Source organism: Salmo trutta, chromosome 9 (genome assembly GCF_901001165.1).
Source record: "Salmo trutta chromosome 9, fSalTru1.1, whole genome shotgun sequence".
Classification (NCBI taxonomy): Eukaryota; Metazoa; Chordata; class Actinopteri; order Salmoniformes; family Salmonidae; genus Salmo; species Salmo trutta.
Genome location: NC_042965.1, coordinates 44637250 through 44662053, shown reverse-complemented (window position 1 = coordinate 44662053; position 24804 = coordinate 44637250). Strand labels below are relative to the sequence as shown.

Genomic DNA, 24804 nt, shown 5'->3' with positions numbered 1-24804 from the left:
TAGAGAGGAAACACCTCCATATTATCCCCAATTCTCCTCTTGGTTTCCTGGTATTACCCCGTCACAGGGACAACAACAACAGAACAGACGAAACTGATAGGTGTCATATGGTTGCCTGCCGATGCGTTTGTGGTGCGTCACCGCAGGGCAGTGCTTGTGTTTATGGTGTCCTCTCGGGGAAGCTGAGTCGCTGTTTATCTTTAATCCCGCCGAGAGCATGTCCTCCTGGGACATCAGGGTCGAGGAGAGGGATCTGTGGGGAGGCTGCCCCCCATCAGGGTCGAGGAGAGGGGTCTATGGGGAGGCTGCCACCACACAGAGAGTAGGTGGAGGAGGTGATGTCACCTCTCTGTTTTGGACTGTTTCTTTCCGGATCTGGTACCTCTCCTGTCATGAAAAATCATTCAAACCTTTTGCAGTGGAAACATTTTAAGAAAATAAATCAAAGTTAATATGAGTTGACTCCTCGTTAGTTCTCCTGCCCCCCCTCCTCTGCCCCCCCCGCCCCCCCCAGGGGTTTTCAGCCCAGGCCTGATATTCTAAGAGTTGATTCGGGTTGTGTCGACCCGGACATATGGTTTGTGTGAGGCCAACGCGTGGCCGTGGGAGTAGCGTGGCCGTGGGAGTAGCGTGGCCGTGGGAGTAGCGTGGCCGTGGGAGTAGCGTGGCCGTGGGAGTAGCGTGGCCGTGGGAGTAGCGTGGCCGTGGGAGTAGCGTGGCCGTGGGAGTAGCGTGGCCGTGGGAGTAGCGTGGCCGTGTGAGTAGCGTGGCTGTGTGAGACCAACGCGTGGCTGTGTGCGAAGCGTGCCCTGTATCTCTCACAGAACTAGAATGAGATTCGCTTTCTATGAAGCCAAAAAAACAGCTACTTGCACCTCCCCTTGAGCTGCTGTTTTGAATAACATAGCCTTAATAGGAGCGCGACGGTTTGCAGACAGAGACAAATATGGCTGATCAATATTTATTTCCATACAACGTAGTAGTGAATGATGCGAGTGTGTGAATATTGCGACAAAGAGGTGCTTTTAATACAATAGATTGGCTAATTAGCCTACAAAAAAACAGAAGAATGACTGTTTCCAAGTAACCTAATCTGTTGGGACACCAAAAAATATTTTAATACCAAAATTGTCTAACTGACCTCCTGCTTCCTTTCGAGGCATGAAAAATGAAGATCGGTACCACAGTGATATCTGCTGGGCCCACTTCTAAATTTGCAGCTGGGGAAGAGGGGGGTGTCGGGGGGGGGGGGGGGGGGGGGGGGGGGGATCTTGTAAATACCACAGCTAGAAAGTTCTGGAATAGGGAGTGGAGCTGGCAGTGGACTGGGGTTCTGGGATGAGATTAGTAGGGGGCTTGCGTAGGGTACGAATGGGGAGTCTGGGGTTGCAGTGGTGGAAAAAAGTATCCAATTGTCATACTTGAGTAAAAATAAAGATACCTTAATAGAAAATGACTCAAGTAAAAGTCACCCAGTAAAATACTACTTGAGTAAAAGTCTAAAAGTATTTGGTTTTAAATATACTTAAGTATCAAATGTAAATGTAATTGCTAAAATATACTTAAGTATGAAAAGTAAAATAATAAATAATTTCAAATTCCTTATTTTAAGGAATATATGGGGCGGCAGGTAACCTAGTGGTTAGAGCGTTGGGCCAGTAACTGAAAGGTTGCTAAATCGTTATCCCTGAGCTGACAAGGTATAAATCTGTCATTCTGCCCCTGAACAAGACAGTTAACCCACTGTTCCTAGGCTGTCATTGTAAATAAGAATTTGTTCTTAACTGACTTGCCTAGTTAAATAAAGGTAAAATATATATATTTTTTAAATTAAGCAAAGCAGACGGCACGATTTTCATGTTCTTTACTTTTTTACAGATAGCCAGGGGCACACTACAACACTCAGACATACTTTACAGATGAAGCATTTGTGTTTAGTGACTTCGCCAGATCAGCAGTAGGGTGGAATAGGACCATTTGATGTGAATAGGACCATTTTCCAGTCCTGCTAAGCATTCGAAATGTAACTAATACTTTTGGGTGTCAAGGAAAATGTCTGGAGTAAAAAGTACATACTTTTCTTTAGGAATGTAGTGAAGTAAAAGTTTTTCAAAATATAAATAGAAGGAGGGTTGGGTTCTTCCCAAAAAAACTACTTAAGTAGTACTTTAAAGTATTTTTACTTAAGTACTTTACACCACTGTGTTTATAATATTACAGCCATTTCACAGCAACATCCCTGGGAACCTCTGTCAAATGTTAATAAAACGTGACATTTACAGAATGTGTTGGGGGTCCGGGTGGTCCGGGATGTGTTGGGGTTCTGGGGGGTCCGGGGGTGTGTTGGGGTTCCGGGGGGTCTGGGGGGTGGTGGGGTTCCGGGGGGTCCTGGGGGTCCGGGGTTGTGTTGGGGTTCTGGGGGGTCTGGGGTGTGTGTTGGGGTTCCGGGGGGTCTGGGATGTGTTGGGGTTCTGGGGGGTCTGGGGGGTGTGTTGGGGTTCCGGGGGGTCTGGGGGGGTGGTGGGGTTCCGGGGGTTCCAGGGTTGTTTTGGGGGTCCGGGATGTGGTGGGGGTGTGTTGGGGGGTCCGGGATGAGGTGGGGGGGGTTGTCTGGGGCGTCCGGGGGCTCCTGGGGTGTTAGATAGGGAGGGGTCTTCACAGACAGACAGTTGGAAGGCATTAGGTTGGCAGGCAGGACAAAACCGTGTCAGACGCAGCTGTCGCCGACGGCGATTGATAGAGTTTGTATTCCACCCCATCCCACACGACCCCTACCCCTTCATCCCATGTTATGTAGTGCTTCTGTCTTGCCATACAGATTATTCTGCATAAGAATATCCTATTATAGACCTAGAGACTAGTGTGGGACCTTCCCAGGGACATTAAGACTCAAAGGGGGATGTTGTCTGTCTGCCTGTCTACCTGTCTGGCTGTGGTTTGTTAACACACAACAGAAGGCTTCAGACCTCATTCATTGAATCCCAGAACATTGTTAGTTATCAAGACCGAACAACTAGGCCACTTGACAACTGGCACTTTTCTGGCTAATTTTAGGCATATGTGCTGCTCCGATGGACATACGGTAAAGCAATTATCCCAAATGTTAGACATATTTACAAATGAGCTGCAGTCACTGCAGTGTGTTCACGATGACGACTTAAGGAATGCCATACGCTGTAAATGGCACTGCGGGGGGGGGGTTTCATTGACATGGCACACATCACATAGTGGTAAACAACAACTTCCATTACTGAGAGAAAGTTCAAGGAGTTTCCTTCATTACAAAACAACTGCATCAGTGGGTGGGTGGGTTGAATGGAACTGAGTTTTTTTTTGGGGGGGGGGAAGGAGAATGTGTTGTGTAGCTGTTCTGTTGAATGCTTACAGATGCATTTGTTGTGTACGTCGCTGTTCTGTGCTGCGCTGCTTCCATTACTTAATCCCGCTTCCAAAACTGAACGAGACAAGAGTCTGTGAGAACAAAACACAACTCCAAAATCAACCACATCAACGCAACGACGTTTCACCATGTTAATGTGTGACTGTGGACACTGGCAGGTCTTGCTGTGGTTGTCCTTCCACTCAACATGCTAACATTGACGTCATACCATCCTTCGACTCAACATGCTAATGTTAGCATTAACATACCATCCTTCGACTCAACATGCTAAAGTTAGCATTAACATACAATCCTTCGACTCAACATGCTAATGTTAGCATTAACGTCATACCGTCCTTTGACTCTCATGCTAACATTAGCATTAACATACCATCCTTCGACTCAACATGCTAATGTTAGCATTAACGTCATACCGTCCTTTGACTCTCATGCTAACATTAGCATTAACATACCATCCTTCGACTCAACATGCTAAAGTTAGCATTAACGTCATACCGTCCTTTGACTCAACATGCTAACATTAGCATTAATATCATACCATCCTTTGACTCCACATGCTAAAGTTAGCATTAACATACAATCCTTCGACTCAACATGCTAATGTTAGCATTAACATCATAGTATTTTTCGACTCAACATGCTAATGTTAGCATTAACATCATACCATCCTTCGGCTTAACATGCTAACATTAGCATTAACGTCATACAATCCTTTGACTCAACATGCTAACGTAGCATCAATCATTATCGCCATCATCATTATCACCATCCCAGCTAACAACAAATGTTCCCACAACATTAGAGAATGTTCCCTTTAGAGTCTCATTTGTTCATAAACTAACGTTTTCATAGGAATGTTCCCGTGATGCGCAAGGAATGTTTCCAAGAGACCATTCCCTTAATGTCAAGTAGACCTTCCCCAGAACATGGTTACCATGTTCTCAGAACTTAAGATTATAAATGTTCTAGACAAGTTTCATGGGAACATTGCAAGAATATTCTCCTAACCCTCAGAAAACTGTACACAGGAATGTTCTTGCAACGTCCTATAAAACGTGTCTAGAACATTAATGTTGTATATTCTGAGAACATTGTAACCACGTTCTAGATAAGTTCTGCTTAACATTAAGGGAATATTCTCCTAACTTTAACACCAAGACATGCTAAAAATGTTCTCAGAAGGATTTTTTTTGCTAACATAGAATGTTCCCCTAACTAAGGGAAAACTGGACGTTCAATCATTATGGGAACTTTACGGGTAACATTACAAAAACGTTCTCTCTCCCTAGAATTGTAAGCTGTGATGTCCTTTGCTATAAGATGCTAATGTAGCATTAGCATCATATCCTTGCTGGTAGCCCTGTGTCCGTGTCCTCCAGTAGTCTGATTAGCAGGATGAAGTTCTCCTTCACGGCCACCATGTTGTTTGTCGTACTGCCTTCCAGGATCCAACGTTTCCCCCTGGCTAAAGGCTCCAGCTCAAAGTATTTCTTTATCTGGAAGACAGAATGAGGGTGGGGAAAAAAAGGCATTAAACCAAAGTCAACTCAAACAGCTTTAAGTCCTGCCTAAAAAAAAGAGCTTAGCAGCCGCAAAGCCACTACCCAGGCTTCCCCAAGAAAATATGTTCGTCTGATCTCTGGAAAAACTAGTCATGCGGATTGTTGGCATGGGCTTGGCTGTTGGTAACATTTGATTATCAGGATTGTGTGTGTGTGTGTGTGTGTTTGGGGGTGAGGGGGGGGGGGGGGGGCGCAATGCTTGGACCTATCTGAAGGCACGAGAAGTTGCATTATTAGTTGATGTGGATGTTTTCAACCTTACAGTACGTGTGATTGGTAACGTAATGAATGCCCACTGGAATCTGCTAGCTAGCTTCCTCATCTGCCCCCCTAAACCAACATATTTAAAAAAATAAATAAATGTGCCTCTTACTATTGAGGCAATTACCTGACAGGGATACAATAAAACACTTGTGACAAAAGGTTCCACAGTGAAATGCAGTTATCGGAGAGAAATGGATGTGTCTGTCGACAATACCTACCTAATAGCTACCGCTTCAGCTTATCTCTTCATCTACTGAGGGAAATGTTCCTTGATGAGACATGAATAGAACAATATCCCATCCCACAGGTGTTGCTGATATAGATTAAAATAACAAGCATACAGCAACAAAAAAAAACATGGTATTCTCAGATAACTGATAGTTTAGTTATGACCATGTTGTGGACGTAACGTGCTTCTACACCTGCATTGCTTGCTGTTTGGGGTTTTAGGCTGGGTTTCTGTACAGCACTTTGCGATATCAACTGATGTAAGAAGGGCTATATAAATACATTTGATTTGATTTGACTTAAAGCATAGCCATTCAAACATGGTTTTGACTATATGGTAAACAGCTATGGACGGAAATGACTTTTCGCAGCAGGTTAGGAGAATTTACGCAGCAGGTTAGGAGAATGTGGGTTAATGAGGCTAAGGTTAGAACGGTAGTTAGGAGAATTGGGTTTACCCTCCTTTCCTTCAGTCAAATGGTCAAATCGCCCTCTAGTGGCCTCATGGGTGGAATGTTAATATTTTTCATAATTTCATAATTGATTAACATTATTTCAAAAGAGCCGCCGAAAATCCTGTGATCCTGTCAAACGGATTTTATATTTCAGTCTTCTGTGAAGTATATAAAGTGTAACATTGGGATGCTAACTCAACATGTAATACATGTCCACTCTATATCTGACATGTTACAGGTATCTTCGGTTTTTAAGCCCATAACCATGTGTGTGAGGTGTTTACTTTTGTTTCAAAGTTGATTTGTTTAAGACTACAAAGAAACACTGTGTGACCCTGATTTAACCCACTGCAGTAAAAGGTTAAGGTTAGGAAAAGGGTCAGGGTTAGCTAAAATGCTATGAAAAGTCACTCCCGTCCATAGCTGTACACCATCTAGCCGCAACCTTCAAAACATCCTGGCCACAACAAAGATTCCCTCACTTCCTGCCCACTGCTGCTATTTTGAACAGGTCTCTCTTCCAAAAGATTTGTTTATCTCAGTGAGACAAACCTGTATAACTAAAAGTTATGCAAAAGAGATTTCAGAAGCCGTCCTCTCTCCTTATCACATCTGTATTTGCTAAAACAAACAGCTGAGATATCAAAGTGTATCTATTTCAATCAAATGAGACGTCCTGATCAACACTGTTGAGTTAGGACATAAACCAGCATCACACAATCAGGGTTCTGGTCAACGCTGTTCCTTCCTGGTTAGGACATAAACCAGCATCACACAATCAGGGTTCTGGTCAACGCTGTTCCTTCCTGGTTAGGACATAAACCAGCATCACACAATCAGGTTTCTGGTCAACGCTGTTCCTTCCTGGTTAGGACATAAACCAGCATCACACAATCAGGGTTCTGGTCAATGCTGTTCCTTCCTGGTTAGGACATAAACCAGCATCACACAATCAGGGTTCTGGTCAACGCTGTTCCTTCCTGGTTAGGACATAAACCAGCATCACACAATCAGGGTTCTGGTCAACGCTGTTCCTTCCTGGTTAGGACATAGACCAGGGCTATGTTCAGCAGCCAATATACTAAAGAGGAAATTACATACAGCACAAGGGTTGCAAAATTCTAGTAACTTTTCAAAAAATTCCCAGGTTTTCCAGAAATCCCGGTAGGAGAATTTCCGGATTTCCCTCCTAATTCCAAAAATCTTTCAACCATGATTTCTGGAAAACCAGCATTCATCACATAGATACATCACAGTGATGAAAAATGTTCACAATAAGAGAAACAGGATCATTACACAGCAAACCTGTCCATTTTTAACAATTGTCTGTCTGCCTGTCTCTGTCTACCTCCCTCTCTGCCTCTTTCTGCCTGCCTTTGTCGATCTGCCTGCCTGTCTATCTGCCTGTCTGTCTGTCTGTCTGTCTGCCTGCTACTCAGCCAAGTCTGTGGTAGTCCGTGTCCATGTCTGTGTCCTCTGAGTTGACAAGTCTGTCCAAGAAGAACGTTAGTTTAACAACAAATGAAGTCTCCTCTCCTCTGCTCTCCTCAGCCTGGCTGGCAGGCTGGCCCGGGGCCTGGGTGGAAAGCCGAGCGGACCCAAACACTGTGAATAAATCAGTCTGGGGTAACCTGAGTTGCCCTGAACCAGACTCTCCAGACTCCAAGCCCTCCCAGCTCCAACCTCCACACCAGCCCTGGTCCAGCCCTCCCTGCTCTAACCTCCACACCAGCCCTGTCCCAGCCCTCCCAGCCCTCTCAGCTCTAACCCCCACACCAGCCCTGGCCCAGCCCTCCCAGCTACAACCTCCACACCAGCCCTGGCCCAGCCCTCCCTGCTCTAACCCCCACACCAGCCCTGGTCCAGCCCTCCCTGCTCTAACCCCCACACCAGCCCTGGTCCAGCCCTCCCTGCTCTAACCTCCACACCAGCCCTGGCCCAGCCCTCCCAGCCCTCCCAGCTCTAACCTCCACACCAGCCCTGGCCCAGCCCTCCCAGCTACAACCTCCACACCAGCCCTGGCCCAGCCCTCCCTGCTCTAACCTCCACACCAGCCCTGGCCCAGCCCTCCCTGCTCTAACCCCCACACCAGCCCTGGCCTGCTGACATGGCTGGCTGCCTGTCTTGCCTGTTTGTTCGTCTGTCTGTCTGTCTGTCTGTCTGTCTATCTGTCTGTCTGTCTGTCTGTCTGTCTGTCTGTCTGTCTGTCTGTCTGTCTGTCTGTCTGTCATTTGCAACATCACAGACACAGACAAATATGACAGTGTGTCCTTAGGGTTAAGATAACGATCACTGCAGTACGATAGTTGTTACATCTATGGTTGGGGTGTAACACATGACCATGTCATCTGTGAAGGTAAATCATTAACAATGATTTGAGCGTGCAGAATAGATTTGTAGTTGTAAACACAAAGTGGAAGTGTCTAACTGATGAGTTGTGAACATGAAAGAATAATCTGTTGTTGTAAACACATTCTCAAACGTGTAACTGATGAGTTGTGAACATCATTTGTAGTATCGAAATAGATTAGGTAAAGTTATTTTGCAAGCTATTTTTACGCTAGCTAGCTAGCTAGCTAAATTCTGTATTTGATCCCCTGCTGATTTTGTACGTTTGCCCACTGACAAAGAAATGATCAGTCTATAATTTTAATGGTAGGTTTATTTGAACAGTGCGAGACAGAATAACAACAAAAAAATCCAGAAAAACGCATGTCAAAAATGTTATAAAATGATTTGCATTTTAATGAGGGAAATAAGTATTTGACCCTCTCTCAATCAGAACGATTTCTGGCTCCCAGGTGTCTTTTATACAGGTAACGAGCTGAGATTAGGAGCACACTCTTAATGGGAGTGCTCCTAATCTCAGTTTGTTACCTGTATAAAAGACACATGTCCACAGAAGCAATCAATCAATCAGATTCAGACTTGATTCTGTATGGAGCCATAGATGGCTAGCTAGCTTGATTCTGTATGGAGCGATAGATAGCTAGCTAGCTTGATTCTGTATGGAGCCATAGATAGATAGATAGCTTGATTCTGTATGGAGCCATAGATAGCTAGCTAGCTTGATTCTGTATGGAGCCATAGATAGATAGCTAGCTTGATTCTGTATGGAGCCATAAATAGATAGATAGCTTGATTCTAGATGGAGCCATAGATGGCTAGCTAGCTTGATTCTGTATGGAGCCATAGATAGCTAGCTAGCTTGATTCTGTATGGAGCCATAGATAGATAGATAGCTGATTCTGTATGGAGCCATAGATAGATAGCTAGCTTGATTCTGTATGGAGCCATAGATGGCTAGCTAACTTGATTCTGTATGGAGCCATAGATAGCTAGCTAGCATAATCATTAGAAAACGAACCATTCACCTGCTAAGACCTAGCAATTTACATACATCCATGATTTATTGATCACCCAGTTAGATCTGGAGTTTTAGTAGAAGCACGACTGAAGGTAGAAAATATTTGTTTAGCTTTGACATTGGCTGTATTCTGTGAATCTGTACTGCCCTTTGATTAATGTATGTACACTGAACAAAAATGTGACTCACGACCTGGATATGGTCTTATGTAGAAACATTTGAAATTGATTTTTTTTTTCATTGGATAAAAGTAGAGACGTAGAGCTACACAATGGTATATCGTACACTGCATTTTTGAGGAACAACGGGGAAGTAATTCTGCTTTGAAAGTTGATCAACTTGTAAACTCACTTTTGAGAAAATGGCCTTAGAATGTTTTGGTACTACTACTGGAGAGCTCTTCTTTGTTTACACCCATTCAGCATCGTTCACACCCTCTTAAGCTTTAGCCCCACCCATCTCGTATCGCTCTCGGAGCGTTCACTTGACGCTCTGGCTGATGATTTGTTAACCTCTGGATAACATGAAAACAGCCTAACCAGGTCTGCTGCCAACAATTACATTACACTTTTTTGCTGACGTTTGCTGGCACCGGCCATATTCAACGGCTGTAGCTAGCTAGCTAAACAATGAACCTAGCTAGTTAAACAACAATGAACATAGTGCCAAATCATGTCGTTACTACCCTGCATGAATCTGCTAGGAACTAACCAACCAGGTTCAATGTTAGCTAGCTAACATTAGGCTCTAACTAGCAAAGTAAAAGGTTCTGTGATACAAATAATAACGTCATACAAGTAGCGTTAGCTAGGGAGCCAGCCAGCTAACGTTAGCTAGCTAGCTAACAGTACACTAGCTAGCTAACAGTACACTTTAGCTTGAAATGAAACCACTTTCTGTCAAAATTAGAAACGTGTAAAATCTGAACATGCATGATGAACGTGTCTCCCTGTCACGGATGCCATGCCACAGTTGCCCTTAGTTTGAAGATGTAATCTGAAGACAAGTGTTTTCTCCATCTCTTCAGCTATCATACTCCAATTCCAATAATTTGAAAACCCGCTCCACTACATAATACATTTTTTAAAAAGCCGCATTCAACAGGATTACCAACACAGGCTGACCAACTCAAGCAGACAGAAGCCTTCTATATGGCAGACCAATCTGAACTCCGAACTCGGCATGTCCAGTCCACTCATTATCTCAGCCAATCATGGCTAGTGGGAAGGTTGCTGACTTTTTCTGTGGCTAAACCAACAAAGCTCGTAATTTAACCATTTTATTCGTATTTACAGATGGCATACAAGTTTGTGATTAAGGCACATGAAAGCTCACGTGTTCCAGAAGGCATTTCTGCCCAAAATCGATTTTTTGATTAAACAAAATAAAAAATGTAAATGTTCAATTGGCTCTCCTGTGAAGTCGTGACTTGCGACATACGCCTAGTTTCCTGAAACGGGTCACAAATATGACTTGAATGTGGCTCGGTTTACCATGGCTCGGTTTACCGTGGCTCGGCTTGGCTTGACGACAGAGGGGATAAAGTTACTTAACGGAGAAGTTTGCTTTCTAATAACCAAATCTCTATTTTTGTTTTAAATGACATTTTATAGAAGGTCTAGACACTTTTAGTTGCTGTTGCAATTTCACTTGTTTTTGACAAAACTTACCGCAACCAGTGATTCATTTCCTCATCCTCATTGTGCAGTACGGGCATTCTGAAAAAAACATTAACAAAATGCTCCAAAAACATAAAACATATTAACCATCTGGACAAGGTAGAAGGAACTACTATTGTGATTTGGTTTGACTTCCTGTCTTGGTGTGTTATAAACTATTATCGTTACAGAACAATAAAGCTCTACTTTAGGGACGACCACTCTTGTATTGCGTTAGCCTCTTTTTTTTGCATGGTTCATTCATTTGGCCTTAAGACATGCTGCCTCCTGCAAAGGTGTTCCTTAAACAGGACGTCTTGGGCCAAGCACAGGAAAGCCAACGGATGACGTGACTGGCCACCAACGGTGAGAACACAGCCACCATGATCACTGTTATTCCCGCCTTTTTATTAAACACTTTCCTTATTAACACTTGTGTGTTGTTGTACAACCGTCAAGTTGTCAGCGTTTCAAATTCAGCCTTTGAAAACCGAGCGAGCGTAGGAATCTCTGAGCAAAGTGCACTCAAGGAAGTATGCTGATGAAATGTAACTGTTTGCCAACATTCAAGGGGGGGAAATAGAAGTTGAATCCTACAAAACAGAAACCTTTTACCTGTCTGACCACCACCTAAAGGAGTGTTCAGTGGTTCACCTGACCCCTGACGGTAAAGCTGTTTAACTCCAGACAACCGGAACAGAACAGCTTCCTGAAACCTAAAGCTTTAGCTCAGAGGCTGTCAGCTGTGACAACTGGAGGAGCTATATCCCGTCCAGACCTCCACGCTGTTACGAAAAACAATTGTTCGACCGTAATTGGAGGACTTTTAATTTGATGCTGTGGTATAAAGAGTAGGTGTTGCTGGGATCGTTGTAGTTCTAGAGTTTGGTTTCGTAGCAGGTGACAGCTCCTTATTCAGATTATTTTATCTTTATATTAGATTTTTTTCCCCTGAAGTTGTAGCTTGTTATAATTAAAGGTCAACTGATGCTTAAAACAGCCTATGTGGGGTCAGAAACATTATTTTCTAGCGTCAAAATTGACTACAAAGTCTAAAAAGGATAATTTTGGCCATTAAGTCAGTTTTCAGAAGTTCTGAAAAAACAATGAAAGACCTGGAGAATAAACCCTCCTCCTCACAGCTGCCCATGTCCCTTAATGTTGATGATGTGGTTGTTACTGACAAGGAGCGCATTGGCTGAGCTCTTTAATCACTACTTCATTAAGTCAGGATTCCTATTTGACTCAGCCACGCCTCCTTACCCGTCCAACATTTCCTCATCTCCGACCCCTTTCTAATGACGCTCCTCTCTCTATTTCCCACTGCCTCGCTTCTCCCTGCAGACATCACTGAGTCTGATGCGCTAAAATAAGTCTTTAAACTTGACCATAAAAAAACATCCGGGTCAGATAGTTTAGACCCTTTCTTCTTTAACCTGTTTAGGATAGGGGGCAGTATTTTCACGGCCGGATAAAAAACGTACCCGATTTAATCTGGTTATTACTCCTGCCCAGAAACTAGAATATGCATATAATTGTTTGATTTGGATAGAAAACACCCTAACGTTTCTAAAACTGTTTGAATGGTGTCTGTGAGTATAACAGAACTCATATGGCAGGCCAAAACCTGAGAAGATTCTATACAGGAAGTGCCCTCTCTGACTATTTCTTGGCCTTTTATAGCCTCTTTATCGAAAACAGAGGATCTCTGCTGTAACGTGACATTTTCTAAGGCTCCCATAGGCTCTCAGAAGGCGCCAGAATGTGGAATGATGACTCTGCAGTCCCTGGGCGAAAAACAGTAGCGCATTTGGATAGTGGTCGATCTGAGAACAATGAAACGGGTGCGCGCAGGGGCACGTGAAGAGTCCATTTTACATTTTCAGTCTTTCAACGAAAACAACATCTCCCGATCGGAATATTATCGCTATTTTACGAGAAAAATCGCATAACAATTGATTTTAAACAGCGTTTGACATGCTTCGAAGTACGGTAATGGAATATTTTGAAATGTTTTGTCACGATATGCGCCGGCGCTTCACCCTTCGGATAGTTACCTGAACGCACGAACAAAACGCCGCTATTTGGATATAACTATGGATTATTTGGAACCAAAACAACATTGGGTGTAAAGTACAAGTCCTGGGAGTGCATTCTGACGAAGAACAGCAAAGGTAATCCAATTTTTCTTATAGTAAATCTGAGTTTGGTGAGTGCCAAACTTGGTGGGTGACAAAATAGCTAGCCATGATGGCCGGGCTATCTACTCAGAATATTGCAAAATGTGCTTTCACATTTCAAATGTGCGATTGTATAAAGGAGTTCTGTATCTATAATTCTTTAAATAATTGCTATGTTTTCTGTGAACGTTTATCGTGAGTAATTTAGTAAATTCACCGGAAGTTTCGGTGGGTATGCTAGTTCTGAATGTCACATGCTAATGTAAAAAGCTGGTTTTTGATATAAATATGAACTTGATTGAACAAAACATGCATGTATTGTATAACATAATGTCCTAGGAGTGTCATCTGATGAAGATCATCAAAGGTTAGTGCTGCATTTAGCTGTGGTTTTGGTTTTTGTGACATTATATGCTAGCTTGAAAAATGGGTGGGTACTCTCCTGACATAATCTAATGTTTTGTTTTCGTTGTAAAGCCTTTTTGAAATTGGACAATGTGGTTAGATAAAGGAGAGTCTTGTCTTTAAAACGGTGTAAAATAGTCATATGTTTGAAAAATTGAAGTTTTTGGATTTTTGAGGAGTTTGTAATTCGCGCCACGCCCTATCATTGGATATTGGAGCGGTGTTCCGCTAGCGGAACATCTAGATGTAAGAGGTTTTAAGGTTTCTGCCCCTATCATCGCCAGGGCCTATCTCTGACTTTTTATAACCCGTCTCTCCTCTCTGGGGAGGTTCCCATTGCTTGGAAGGCAGCCACGGTGCATCCTTTATTTTAAATGGGGAGATCAAGCTGATCCTAACTGTTATAGGTCCATTTCTATCTTGCCCTGTTTATCAAAAGTGTTCGAAAAAAACTTGTCAATAATCAACTGACTGGCTTTATTGATGTCTATAGTATTCTCTCTGGTATGCAATCTGGTTTCTGCTCAGGTACATTCAGGATACAGTGTTTGTCAGTCGGGACATTACATTCTGAGTAAACAAAGTAATAATTAAGGGCAAAAAAATGTAAAAGTTGAGCAGCAACTTGGTATGAGTTCAATAACATTCCATTTATTCCGTTCCAGCCATTACTATGTGCCGTCCTCCCAAATGAAGGCGCCACCAGCCTCCTGTGGTGTGTGGAAGTTCAGGTCCGTTCTCAGTATGGCAGACAGAGAGTCAGACACACTCTGCCAGCTGCAGGGTCAACAGGCCATGCCAGGAATCTTTCCCATAAAAATTGTGTACACAGAGGCTGGTGCACACACATACACGAGCGCTGGCATACACACACACACACACACACACACACACACACACACACACACACACACACACACACACACACACACACACACACACACAGATTTGGAGGCTCCGGTTGGACTCTGCTGCGCTGTGTACTGTGAATGTTTTGGGAAATAAAAGTGAGTTCTTAAACAGGGAATCATTCTATCAGGAGGTTAAAAGCAGAGCCAGATAGAAGACTAGTGATGCCAATATCAGATATATTCCTGAAGCAGATCACCGTCGTAAAGAAACAGATTCAGATCACTGTCGTAAAGAAACAGATTCAGATCACTGTCGTAAAGAAACAGATTCAGATCACTGTCGTAAAGAAACAGATTCAGATCACTGTCGTAAAGAAACAGATTCAGATCACTGTCGTAAAGAAACAGATTCAGATCACTGTCGTGAACAAACAGATTCAGATCACTGTCGTAAAGAAACAGATTCAGATCACTACCGTAAAGAAAGATTCAGATCACTACAGTAAAGAAACAGATTCAGATCACTGCCGTAAAGAAACAGATTCAGATCACTACCGTAAAGAAAGATTCAGATCACTACAGTAAAGAAACAGATTCAGATCACTACAGTAAAGAAACAGATTCAGATCACTGTCGTAAAGAAACAGATTCAGATCACTGTCGTAAAGAAACAGATTCAGATCACTACCGTAAAGAAACAGATTCAGATCACCGTCGTAAAGAAACAGATTCAGATCACTACCATAAAGAAACAGATTCAGATCACTACCGTAAAGAAACAGATTCAGATCACTACAGTAAAGAAACAGATTCAGATCACTACCGTAAAGAAACAGATTCAGATCACTGTCGTAAAGAAACAGATTCAGATCACTGTCGTAAAGAAACAGATTCAGATCACTGCCGTAAAGAAACAGATTCAGATCACTACCGTAAAGAAACAGATTCAGATCACTGTCGTAAAGAAACAGATTCAGATCACTGTTGTAAAGAAACAGATTCAGATCACTGTCGTAAAGAAACAGATTCAGATCACTGTCGTAAAGAAACAGATTCAGATCACTACAGTAAAGAAACAGATTCAGATCACTGTCGTAAAGAAACAGATTCAGATCACTACCGTAAAGAAACAGATTCAGATCACTACCGTAAAGAAACAGATTCAGATCACTGTCGTAAAGAAACACATTCAGATCACTGTCGTAAAGAAACAGATTCAGATCACTACAGTAAAGAAAGATTCAGATCACTACCGTAAAGAAAGATTCAGATCACTACAGTAAAGAAACAGATTCAGATCACTGTCGTAAAGAAACAGATTCAGATCACTACAGTAAAGAAACAGATTCAGATCACTACCGTAAAGAAACAGATTCAGATCACCGCCGTAAAGAAACAGATTCAGATCACTATCGTAAAGAAACAGATTCAATGACCTGAGCTGTTAACTCTCAGTTTCTGTTAGAAGGTACGTCTCTTTCGAGTGTGGTACTTTAAACCAGCCTTCAGGTTCACAGTGTCTGACAAAAACATCCAAAGTAAATTCAATAATATAAAAAAAAATGCTAACAATCGCTTCCTGTTTCGGCAATAAGATGTAAACATTGTGAAAGTGGGTGAAGGAAACGTTGCCCTTGAGTCGTCTGCCCCACAGCCAAAATATGACAAAACACTCCTAAAAGCAGCGTCTGTTGGCCTCTCGTACTCACATGCACATGCACATGCACATGCACATGCATACCACACACACACACACACGCCCACACACGCACTTACACACACACACTAGAGATGGGCACAGTTAATTGAATATCCGAATGTCCAAAAGGAAGTCATTATTCAATTATTTGAGTGAGAGTTCATTTTTGGATAGGCCTAATTTAACAATCAAAAATATTTGTCTAAAATTAAATTAAACTATCCTTGTGACATTTTTACCTATAAGGATATACTATGACATTTGAAAGACTTAATTTAATAAAACAACAAACTTTTTTAAGTAGTTTTTATAATGGTGCATTGACCTACTGCTGCTATGCATTCAGCCCTCATGGCTGCCCTGACAGTGGTATGCTGTTGTCCCCACTTCAAAAAAGCAATTACACGCATGCACCTAACAGAGTTTCCACAAGACCTGACACAGATCCAATGTAAAACACTCATCAGAAACACAATCTGTTGTAGCATGGTGAAAATCAGACTTGTTTTTGTTGTTGTTGTTGTTGTTGATGTCGCTGACAAATTATGGAGAAAAGTCACCTTGTCCTCTGTTTTATCTCTGCCCTTATACATTTGCGTCATTCTGATTGGTCGAGAGAGTCAAGAGCGATTTTAATTTTATAGTATTTTTGATTTTGACTACACACACACTCTACACTACACTAAACCAACACTACCGTCCTCCCACCTCCAGGCTAACATTAAAACTAGACTCCAGAACAGCAACGGCTCTATTCAATCAGCTCATTAGAACAAGGCGCCTCTCTTTCCTCCAGTTTTTTTTCTCTCCATATTCTTTCAGGCAGATCATTGTAGCTGGGGAAGAAGAATAAAGAAAGAGAGAACTACTTGCTGTTGAGTGAGCTTGCAGGAACTGACCTGTGACCAACTAGAGAGAAACGGGCCACAGGAAGGGTCCATTACTAGTCAGATACCGGTAACTACGGTAACAATATACGTAACTTCCAAAATAAAGGAAACACCAACGTAAAGTGAATTAGTTGGGAGTTGGGCCGCCACCAGCCCGAAAACAGCTTCAATGCACCTTATGGTGTCTGGAACTCTATTTGAGAAATTTCATCACTTTTGGTGTTTTCATGATAATGGTGGAAACGCTGTCTCAAGTGCCGCTCCAGAATTTCCCGTAAGGGTTCAATTGGGATGAGATCTGGTGACTGAGACGGCCATGTCATTTGATTTACATCGTTTTTAAGGCACATCAAACCATTCGGTGACCACTCATGCCCTGTGGATGGGGGGGCATAGCCATGATAGCCAAAATAATGGCCTGCCCAGCATTTTTATACATGATTCTAAGCATGATGGGATGTTAATTGCTTAATTAACTCAGGGGCCACACCTGTGTGGAAGCAGCTGATTTAAATATACTTTGTATCCCTCATTTACTCAAGTGTTTCCTTTATTTTGGCAGTTGCGTGTATGTCTTACAAATACATTTTGATCTCATTGAGACCAATCTGGATAAATAAACACGTGTTCTCTCTCTCTCTCTCTCTTAGCCCTGTCTTTTGACCCCACATAACCCCATATCCCATTTGAGGATGTTACACGCCACCCTTCACTGCACTGACAACAGAGAGAGAGAGGGAGCGGGGGATAGGGTTCAGCAGAAAGGGGTGGAGGGGCATCCCGTCCCACCCCGCTCCCACTGGAAGGAAGCATTAAGGCTTTAAGGTTAGCTAGCAAGGGAAAGTCATCTCCTCAAATATCAGAGTCCCCCTGTCTGCCAGGATAGGGAACATACCAGTCGCCTGTAAAGTGGCCCCAGGGTAACGAGAGGAGCACTTACCCTATCTATAATAGATACACAACATGGCCAAGATTATGTGGACACCTGCTCGTCGAACATCTCATTCCAAAATCATGGGCATTAATATGGAGTTGGTCCCCCCTTTACTGCTATAACAGCAAAGGGGGGTATGAGAGGCCGAGAGGTCCCCGAGAGAGGGACTTCCAACGGAGGTCCCAGAAGATAATGTGTGTGCCCCAAATGGCACCCTATAGTGCAAAGCTGGTTTAATTCCAGATGACTACCTCATTAAGCTGGTTGAGAGAATGCCAAGAGTGTGCAAAGCTGTCATCAAGGCAAAAGGTGGCTACTTTGAAGAATCAAAAATCTAAAATATATTCTGATTTGTTTAACACTTTTTATAACACTTCCATATGTGTTATTACATAGTTTTGATGTCTTCACTATTATTATACAATGTAGAAAATATTAAAATAAAGAAAAACCCTTGAATGAGTAGGTGTGTCCAAACTTTGGACTGGTACTGTATATTTAAAGGGCAGTCAGGTAGCCTAGCTGTTAAGAGAGTTGGGCCAGTAACCGAAAGGTCGCTGGTTCGAATCCCCAAGCCGACTAGGTGAAAAATCAGAACCTGTGCCAGCCAACCAACGAAGACTTCAAAGCCACCCTCCCTCCCTCCACACAAACCTCAGACCTCAAACCACCGTTTCTTTCTATAGATCTCAGATTTACTGTCATGCTCAGCCTCAGAGGGGGAAAGAGGAACGTAGAAGGGGAGTGCAGAGCTCCCCCAAATCCCCAGCTCTGTGCGGGTTCAAAGCGATTCTCTCGTCTGTGCTCCGTTCCTATTCCTCAAAGCTAGTCAACAGAGTGCTGGCCAGATCAGCATCATAAATCGCTAACTGACGGCACAGGGACACTAGCTGCTGCGAAAACTTTGGAGGCGTGGGACAACGCTACAGCACTTAAGGCCTCAGGCCGCGATAATGGACTTTCCATATAGGAGAGAGAGAGGGAGAGATGAAGAGAGAGAGGGAGAGAGAGATGAAGAGAGAGAGAGGGGCAGAGAGACAGAGGAGAGAGAGAGAGATGCAGAGGAGGGAGAGAGAGAGGGGCAGAGAGACAGAAGAGAAAGGGAGAGATGAAGAGAGAGGGGCAGCTAGACAGAGGAGAGAGAGGGACAGAGAGAGGGAGAGAGAGGAGAGGGGCAGAGAGACAGAGGATAGAGATGCAGAGGAGAGAGAGGGAGAGATGATGAGGGAGAGGGGCCAAGAGACAGAGGAGAGAGAGAGATTTGCAGAGGAGAAGAGAGAGGGAGAGAGAGGAGAGGGGCAGAGAGACGGAGGAGAGAGAGAGATGCAGAAGAGAGAGGGATGAAGAGAGAGAGAGAGAGAGAGATGTTGAAATGCATCTAAAAGGTGTTTATTAAAAAGTTCCCATTTGGCCAGTAAGGAGCTTGACCTTTCTGCCTTTACTTATACAGAGGCTTCTACTTTGTCTACTTATTGATGTTAAAGATCGAATGACTCTGACAACAATACTTGCTGCTGTTTGCAGAGAGCAGAGCAGAGGGACTGGTTTCTCCAGGCTGTCGGAGCCACAACCCTGGCGAATCGAACCCACAACCCTGGCATTGCACACACCATGCTAGCGTTGTAAACACCATGCTCTACCAACTGAGCCACAGGGAAGACTACAGTGTCTGTGGGGTCACGTTGCACTTCCTAAGGCTTCCATTGGCTGTCAAAAGCCTTCAGAAAGTTTTTTCATCATTCTCCTGTTACCGGGCAGAGAATAGTAGCTCAGTCAATGAGTGGACTGCCTGAGGACAAAGGGCTTGGTGATGCGCGTCGTTCCTTCTCTTTCTTCTGGAATGAATACGCTATTGTCCGGTTGGAATATTATCGCATTTTTACATTAAAAATACCATAAAGATTGATTGTAAACAACGTTTGACATGCTTCTACGAACGGTAATGGAACATTTAGACTTTTTGTGTCTCGAATTACGCTCGCACATTATGCCTTATATAGTGACCCGGCTAGCGGAACGCCTGACCTCAACTTAACTAACCTCCAGACGAGCTTCAATGCCATACAACTCTCCTTCCGTGGCCTCCAACTGCTCTTAAATGCAAGTAAAACTAAATGCATGCTCTTCAACTGATCGTTGCCCACACCTGCCTTCCCGTCCGGCATCACTACTCTGGACGGTCCTGACTTGTGTGGACAACTACAAATACTGAGGTTTCTGGCTAGATGGTAAACACTCCTTCCAGAATCACATCAATCATCGCCAATCCAAAATTAAATCTAGAATTAGCTTCCTATTTCACAACAAAGCATCCTTCACTCATGCTGCCAAACATACCCTCATAAAACTGACTATCCTACCGATCCTTGACTTCGGCGATGTCATTTACAAAATAGCCTACAACACTCTACTCAGCAAATTTGATGCAGTCTATCACAGTGCCATCCGTTTTGTCAGCAAAGCCCCATATACTACCCACCACTGCGACCTGTACTCTCTCGTTGGCTGGCCCTCGCTTCATATTCGTCGCCAAACCCACTGGCTCCAGGTCATCTATAAGTCTTTGCTAGGTAAAGCCCCGCCTTATCTCAGCTCACTGGTCACCATAGCAGCAACCACCCGTAGCACACGCTCCAGCAGGTATATTTCACTGGTCACAACCAAAGCCAATTCCTCCTTTGGCCACCTTTCCTTCCAGTTCTCTGCTGCCAATGACTGGAACGAACTGCAAAAATCACTGAAGCTGGAGACTCATATCTCCCTCACTAGATTTAAGCACCAGCTGTCAGAGCAGTTCACAGATCACTGCACCTGTACATAGCCCATCTGTAAACAGCCCATCCAACTACCTCATCCCCATACTGTTATTTATTTATTTTGCTCCTTTGCACCCCAGTATCTCTACTTGCACATTCATCTTCTGCACATCTATCACTCCAGTGTTTAATTGCTATATTGTAATTATTTAGCCACTATGGCCTATTTATTGCCTTACCTCCCTTATCCTACCTCATTTGCACACACTGTGGTTGGAGAGCTATATCTCCCTCACTAACTTTGAGCATCAGCTATCTGAGCAGCTAACCGATCGCTGCAGCTGTACATAGTCCATCTGTAAATAGCCCATCCAATCTACCTACCTCATCCTCATATTGTTTTATTTACTTCTTTGCTCTTTTGCAAACCAGTATTTCTACTTGCACATCATCATCTGCACATCATCATCTGCTCATCTATCACTCCAGTGTTAATCTGCTAAATTGTAATTACTTCGCCACTATTGGCCTATTTATTGCCTTACCTCCTTACTTCATTTGCACACACTGTATATAGATTTTTCTATTGTGTTATTGACTGTACGTTTGTTTATTCCATGTGTAACTCTGTGTTGTTGTTTGTGTCGCACTGCTTTGCTTTATCTTGGCCAGGTCGCAGTTGTAAATGAGAACTTGTTCTCAACTAGCCTACCTGGTTAAATAAAGGACTTGTTCTCAACTAGGCTACCTGGTTAAATAAAGGACTTGTTCTCAACTAGGCTACCTGGTTAAATAAAGGACTTGTTCTCAACTAGGCTACCTGGTTAAATAAAGGACTTGTTCTCAACTAGGCTACCTGGTTAAATAAAGGTAAAATTAAAAATAAAATAAAATAAAAAAGAGGGAATATTTAATATTATAATGCAACTGAATGCCTAGAATAGGATCTTATCCATGAACATCACAATAAAGGTGCAGAACGTTCGATTTGCCTGATGGGAGGCCCCAACTCCTGCTAAAACCATTGAAAACTGTGTGAGGTTTTCAAGGGATTGTCAAATAAATTAAAATCAAATCAAATTGTATTTGTCACATCCGCCGAATACAACAGGTGTAAACCTTACCGTGACATGCTTACTTACAAGCCCTGAACCAACAATGCAGTTTTAAGAAAATTGAGTTTAGAAAATATTTACTTAATAAAAAAAGAAAGTAACACAATAAAATAACAATTATGAGGCTATATACATAAATGTCACAATTCTTGGGGTTTAATATAATCACCTCTTGAAGAGTAAGAACTACATCAGCACTACTACATTATAACTACTACATCAGCACTACTACATTATAACTACTACATTAGAACTACTACATCAGAACTACTACATTAGAACTACTACATTAGAACTAGTACATTAGAACTACTACATTAGAACTACTAAATCAGAACTACTACATTAGAACTACTACATCAGAACTACTACATCAGAACTACTACATTAGAACTACTAAATCAGAACTACTACATTATAACTACTACATTATAACTACTACATCAGAACTACTACATCAGAACTACTACATCAGAACTACTACATCAGAACTACTACATTATAACTACTACATCAGCACTACTACATTATAACTACTACATTAGAACTACTACATCAGAACTACTACATTAGAACTACTACATCAGAACTACTACATTAGAACTACTACATTAGAACTAGTACATTAGAACTACTACATTAGAACTACTAAATCAGAACTACTACATTAGAACTACTACATCAGAACTACTACATCAGAACTACTACATTAGAACTACTAAATCAGAACTACTACATTATAACTACTACATTATAACTACTACATCAGAACTACTACATCAGAACTACTACATCAGAACTACTACATCAGAACTACTACATCAGAACTACTACATTAGAACTACTACATCAGAACTACTACATCAGAACTACTACATTAGAACTACTAAATCAGAACTACTACATTAGAACTACTACATCAGAACTACTAAATCAGAACTACTACATTAGAACTACTACATTAGAACTACTACATTATAACTACTAAATCAGAACTACTACATTAGAACTACTAAATCAGAACTACTAAATCAGAACTACTGATTTCCTGTTATTCGATACAAAAATGTGTATTTAACTTTTATTTAACTTGGAAAGTCAGATAAGAACTAATTCTTATTTACAATGACGGCCTACCGGGGAACAGTGGGTTAACTGCCTTGTTCAGGGGGCAGAACGACAGATTTGTACCTTGTCAGCTCTCATAGTTGTACAAGTTTCAGGTTTTACCTTTTAATGCCTTTCTAAATACAGCAAGTAGCTTTTAATGATTAGTAAACATCATGTAATTTCAGATAGGCTACGTGACGGTAGCATATCTATTCAGGGAGAGAGGGAGGGAGGGAGGGGGAAGAAGGGATGATGGAGGGAGGAGGGAGAAGGGAGGGTGAGGGAGGGAGGTGGGAGGAGGGGGATGGAGGGAGGAGGAAGAAGGGAGGAGGAGAGAGGAGGAAACCCCTTTGCTGGATTGAGAATAATTGTCAGGGTCAATGGCTGAGACCGCAACCCGTCGCCAAGGGTGACCCGCAGGACATGAAGAGAGGCGACGAGGGTGACCCGCAGGACATGAAGAGAGGCGACGAGGGTGACCCGCAGGACATGAAGAGAGGCGACGAGGGTGACCCGCAGGACATGAAGAGAGGCGACGAGGGTGACCCGCAGGACATGAAGAGAGGCGACGAGGGTGACCCGCAGGACATGAAGAGAGGCGACGAGGGTGACCCGCAGGACATGAAGAGAGGCGACGAGGGTGACCCGCAGGACATGAAGAGAGGCGACGAGGGTGACCCGCAGGACATGAAGAGAGGCAACAAGGGTGACCCGCAGGACATGAAGAGAGGCAACGATGGCGGGAAGAAAGGTCCAGACTTACTACAGTAGAGAGAAAAAGAGAGAAAGAGAAAGAGAGAGACAGAGGGGGAGAACATCTATGTGAGTGGTGATCTGGCTGGCTGCCCTCCGTTCTGCTACTGCTGGAGCCAGGGCCCAATGCCTGAGCACCTTCCCCTGGAGAGCCCCTCTCTCTGTTCATCACTCTTTCTCTCCCTCCACTCTCTCTCTTTCTTTTATCTCACTTCATCTCTCTCTGTCTCTTCCCCCTATCTCTCTCTCTCTCTCGCTCTTTTAATCTCTCTCTGTCTCTTGCCCCCTCTCTCTCTCTCTGTCAGTCTCTTCTTTTTCTGACTTTATTATCTCTCCGTCATCCCTCTCTCCGTCAGCCCTCTCTCCGGCAGCCCTCTCTCTGTCAGCCGTCTCTCCGTCAGCCCTTACTCCCTCTCTCCGTCAGCCCTCTCTCCGTCAGCCCTCTCTCCAGCAGCCCTTAGTCCCTCTCTCCGTCAGCCTCCTGTGAAGAGGGTCCCGTCGTGGCATGGCAGCCCAGACAGAGGGGTTCAAACTAAGCCTGGAGGCCTGTCAAGGGGCCTCCTACACCCCCAGGACCTCCTAGTGTGACCCAATCCCCCTCTCTTCACCTCCTCCCTTCTCCCCTCTTCTCCTTTATCCTTCTCCTCACCTCCTACTCTCTCCTCCTCTCTCTCCCCTATCCTCCTCTGCTGGCCTCTGAATCCCCCTTGCTCTCTCCCTTCCTCTCCTCTCCTCTGCTCTCCCCTCACCTCCCCTCCCCTTCTCTCTCCTCCCCTCCTCCCCTCTCCCTTCCTCTCCTTTCTCCTTCTCACCCCCTCTCTCTCTCCTCTCCTGTCCCCTCCTATCCCCTCCCCTCCTCTCCTCTACTATCCCTTACCCTCCCCTACCCTTCCTTCCCTCCCCTTCTCTCTTATCCCCTCCACTACCCTCCGTGCTACAGTCAAACCTCCACTCTGCAAGAGATTTAAATCATAGCAAACACCGTATCCAGGGACCGTCATTTGAATTTCAAGGTTACGCGTTTTTCCATGTTTGTTTTTTTGTTGCCTCAAATGCCTTTTCCTAACTGTAATCCTGACAACAGTTTGACATTGCAACGTGTGTGTGTGTGTATATATATGTGTGTGCATCTTTGTGTTTGTGTGTGTGTGTCCACTAAATGAGGCACAGAGGTAGA

General features: G+C 43.4%; 2 protein-coding genes across 2 annotated transcripts in view; both read right to left on the bottom strand.

Annotated features, from left to right (window-relative positions):
* Positions 1–539: 539 nt before the first annotated feature.
* LOC115199681 (extensin-like) lies at positions 540–2680 on the bottom strand. The gene is made up of 2 exons (XM_029761988.1): positions 2270–2680; positions 540–770 (listed from the first exon to the last, which is right to left on the bottom strand). Exons 1-2 carry the CDS (start codon positions 2678–2680, stop codon positions 540–542), a joined length of 642 nt encoding a protein of 213 aa, XP_029617848.1.
* Positions 2681–4584: 1904 nt separating this feature from the next.
* Positions 4585–24804, bottom strand: part of arl15a (ADP-ribosylation factor-like 15a) — a 231960-nt gene continuing 211740 nt past the window's right edge. Inside the window, exon 5 of the mRNA XM_029763835.1 lies at positions 4585–4896. Within this exon, the coding sequence (XP_029619695.1) occupies positions 4741–4896 (156 nt within the window). The 3' untranslated portion in view covers positions 4585–4740. The remainder of the gene's footprint in view (positions 4897–24804) is intronic.

Bases quoted from the DNA above. Each gene is read 5' to 3' on its own strand.
- LOC115199681 (XM_029761988.1), bottom strand. From the start codon at position 2,680: ATGCCTTCCAACTGTCTGTCTGTGAAGACCCCTCCCTATCTAACACCC. The intron at 771-2,269 runs GTTTTATTAACA...GGTCTCACACAG, and splicing joins ACACATTCTGTAAATGTCAC to CCACGCTACTCACACGGCCA.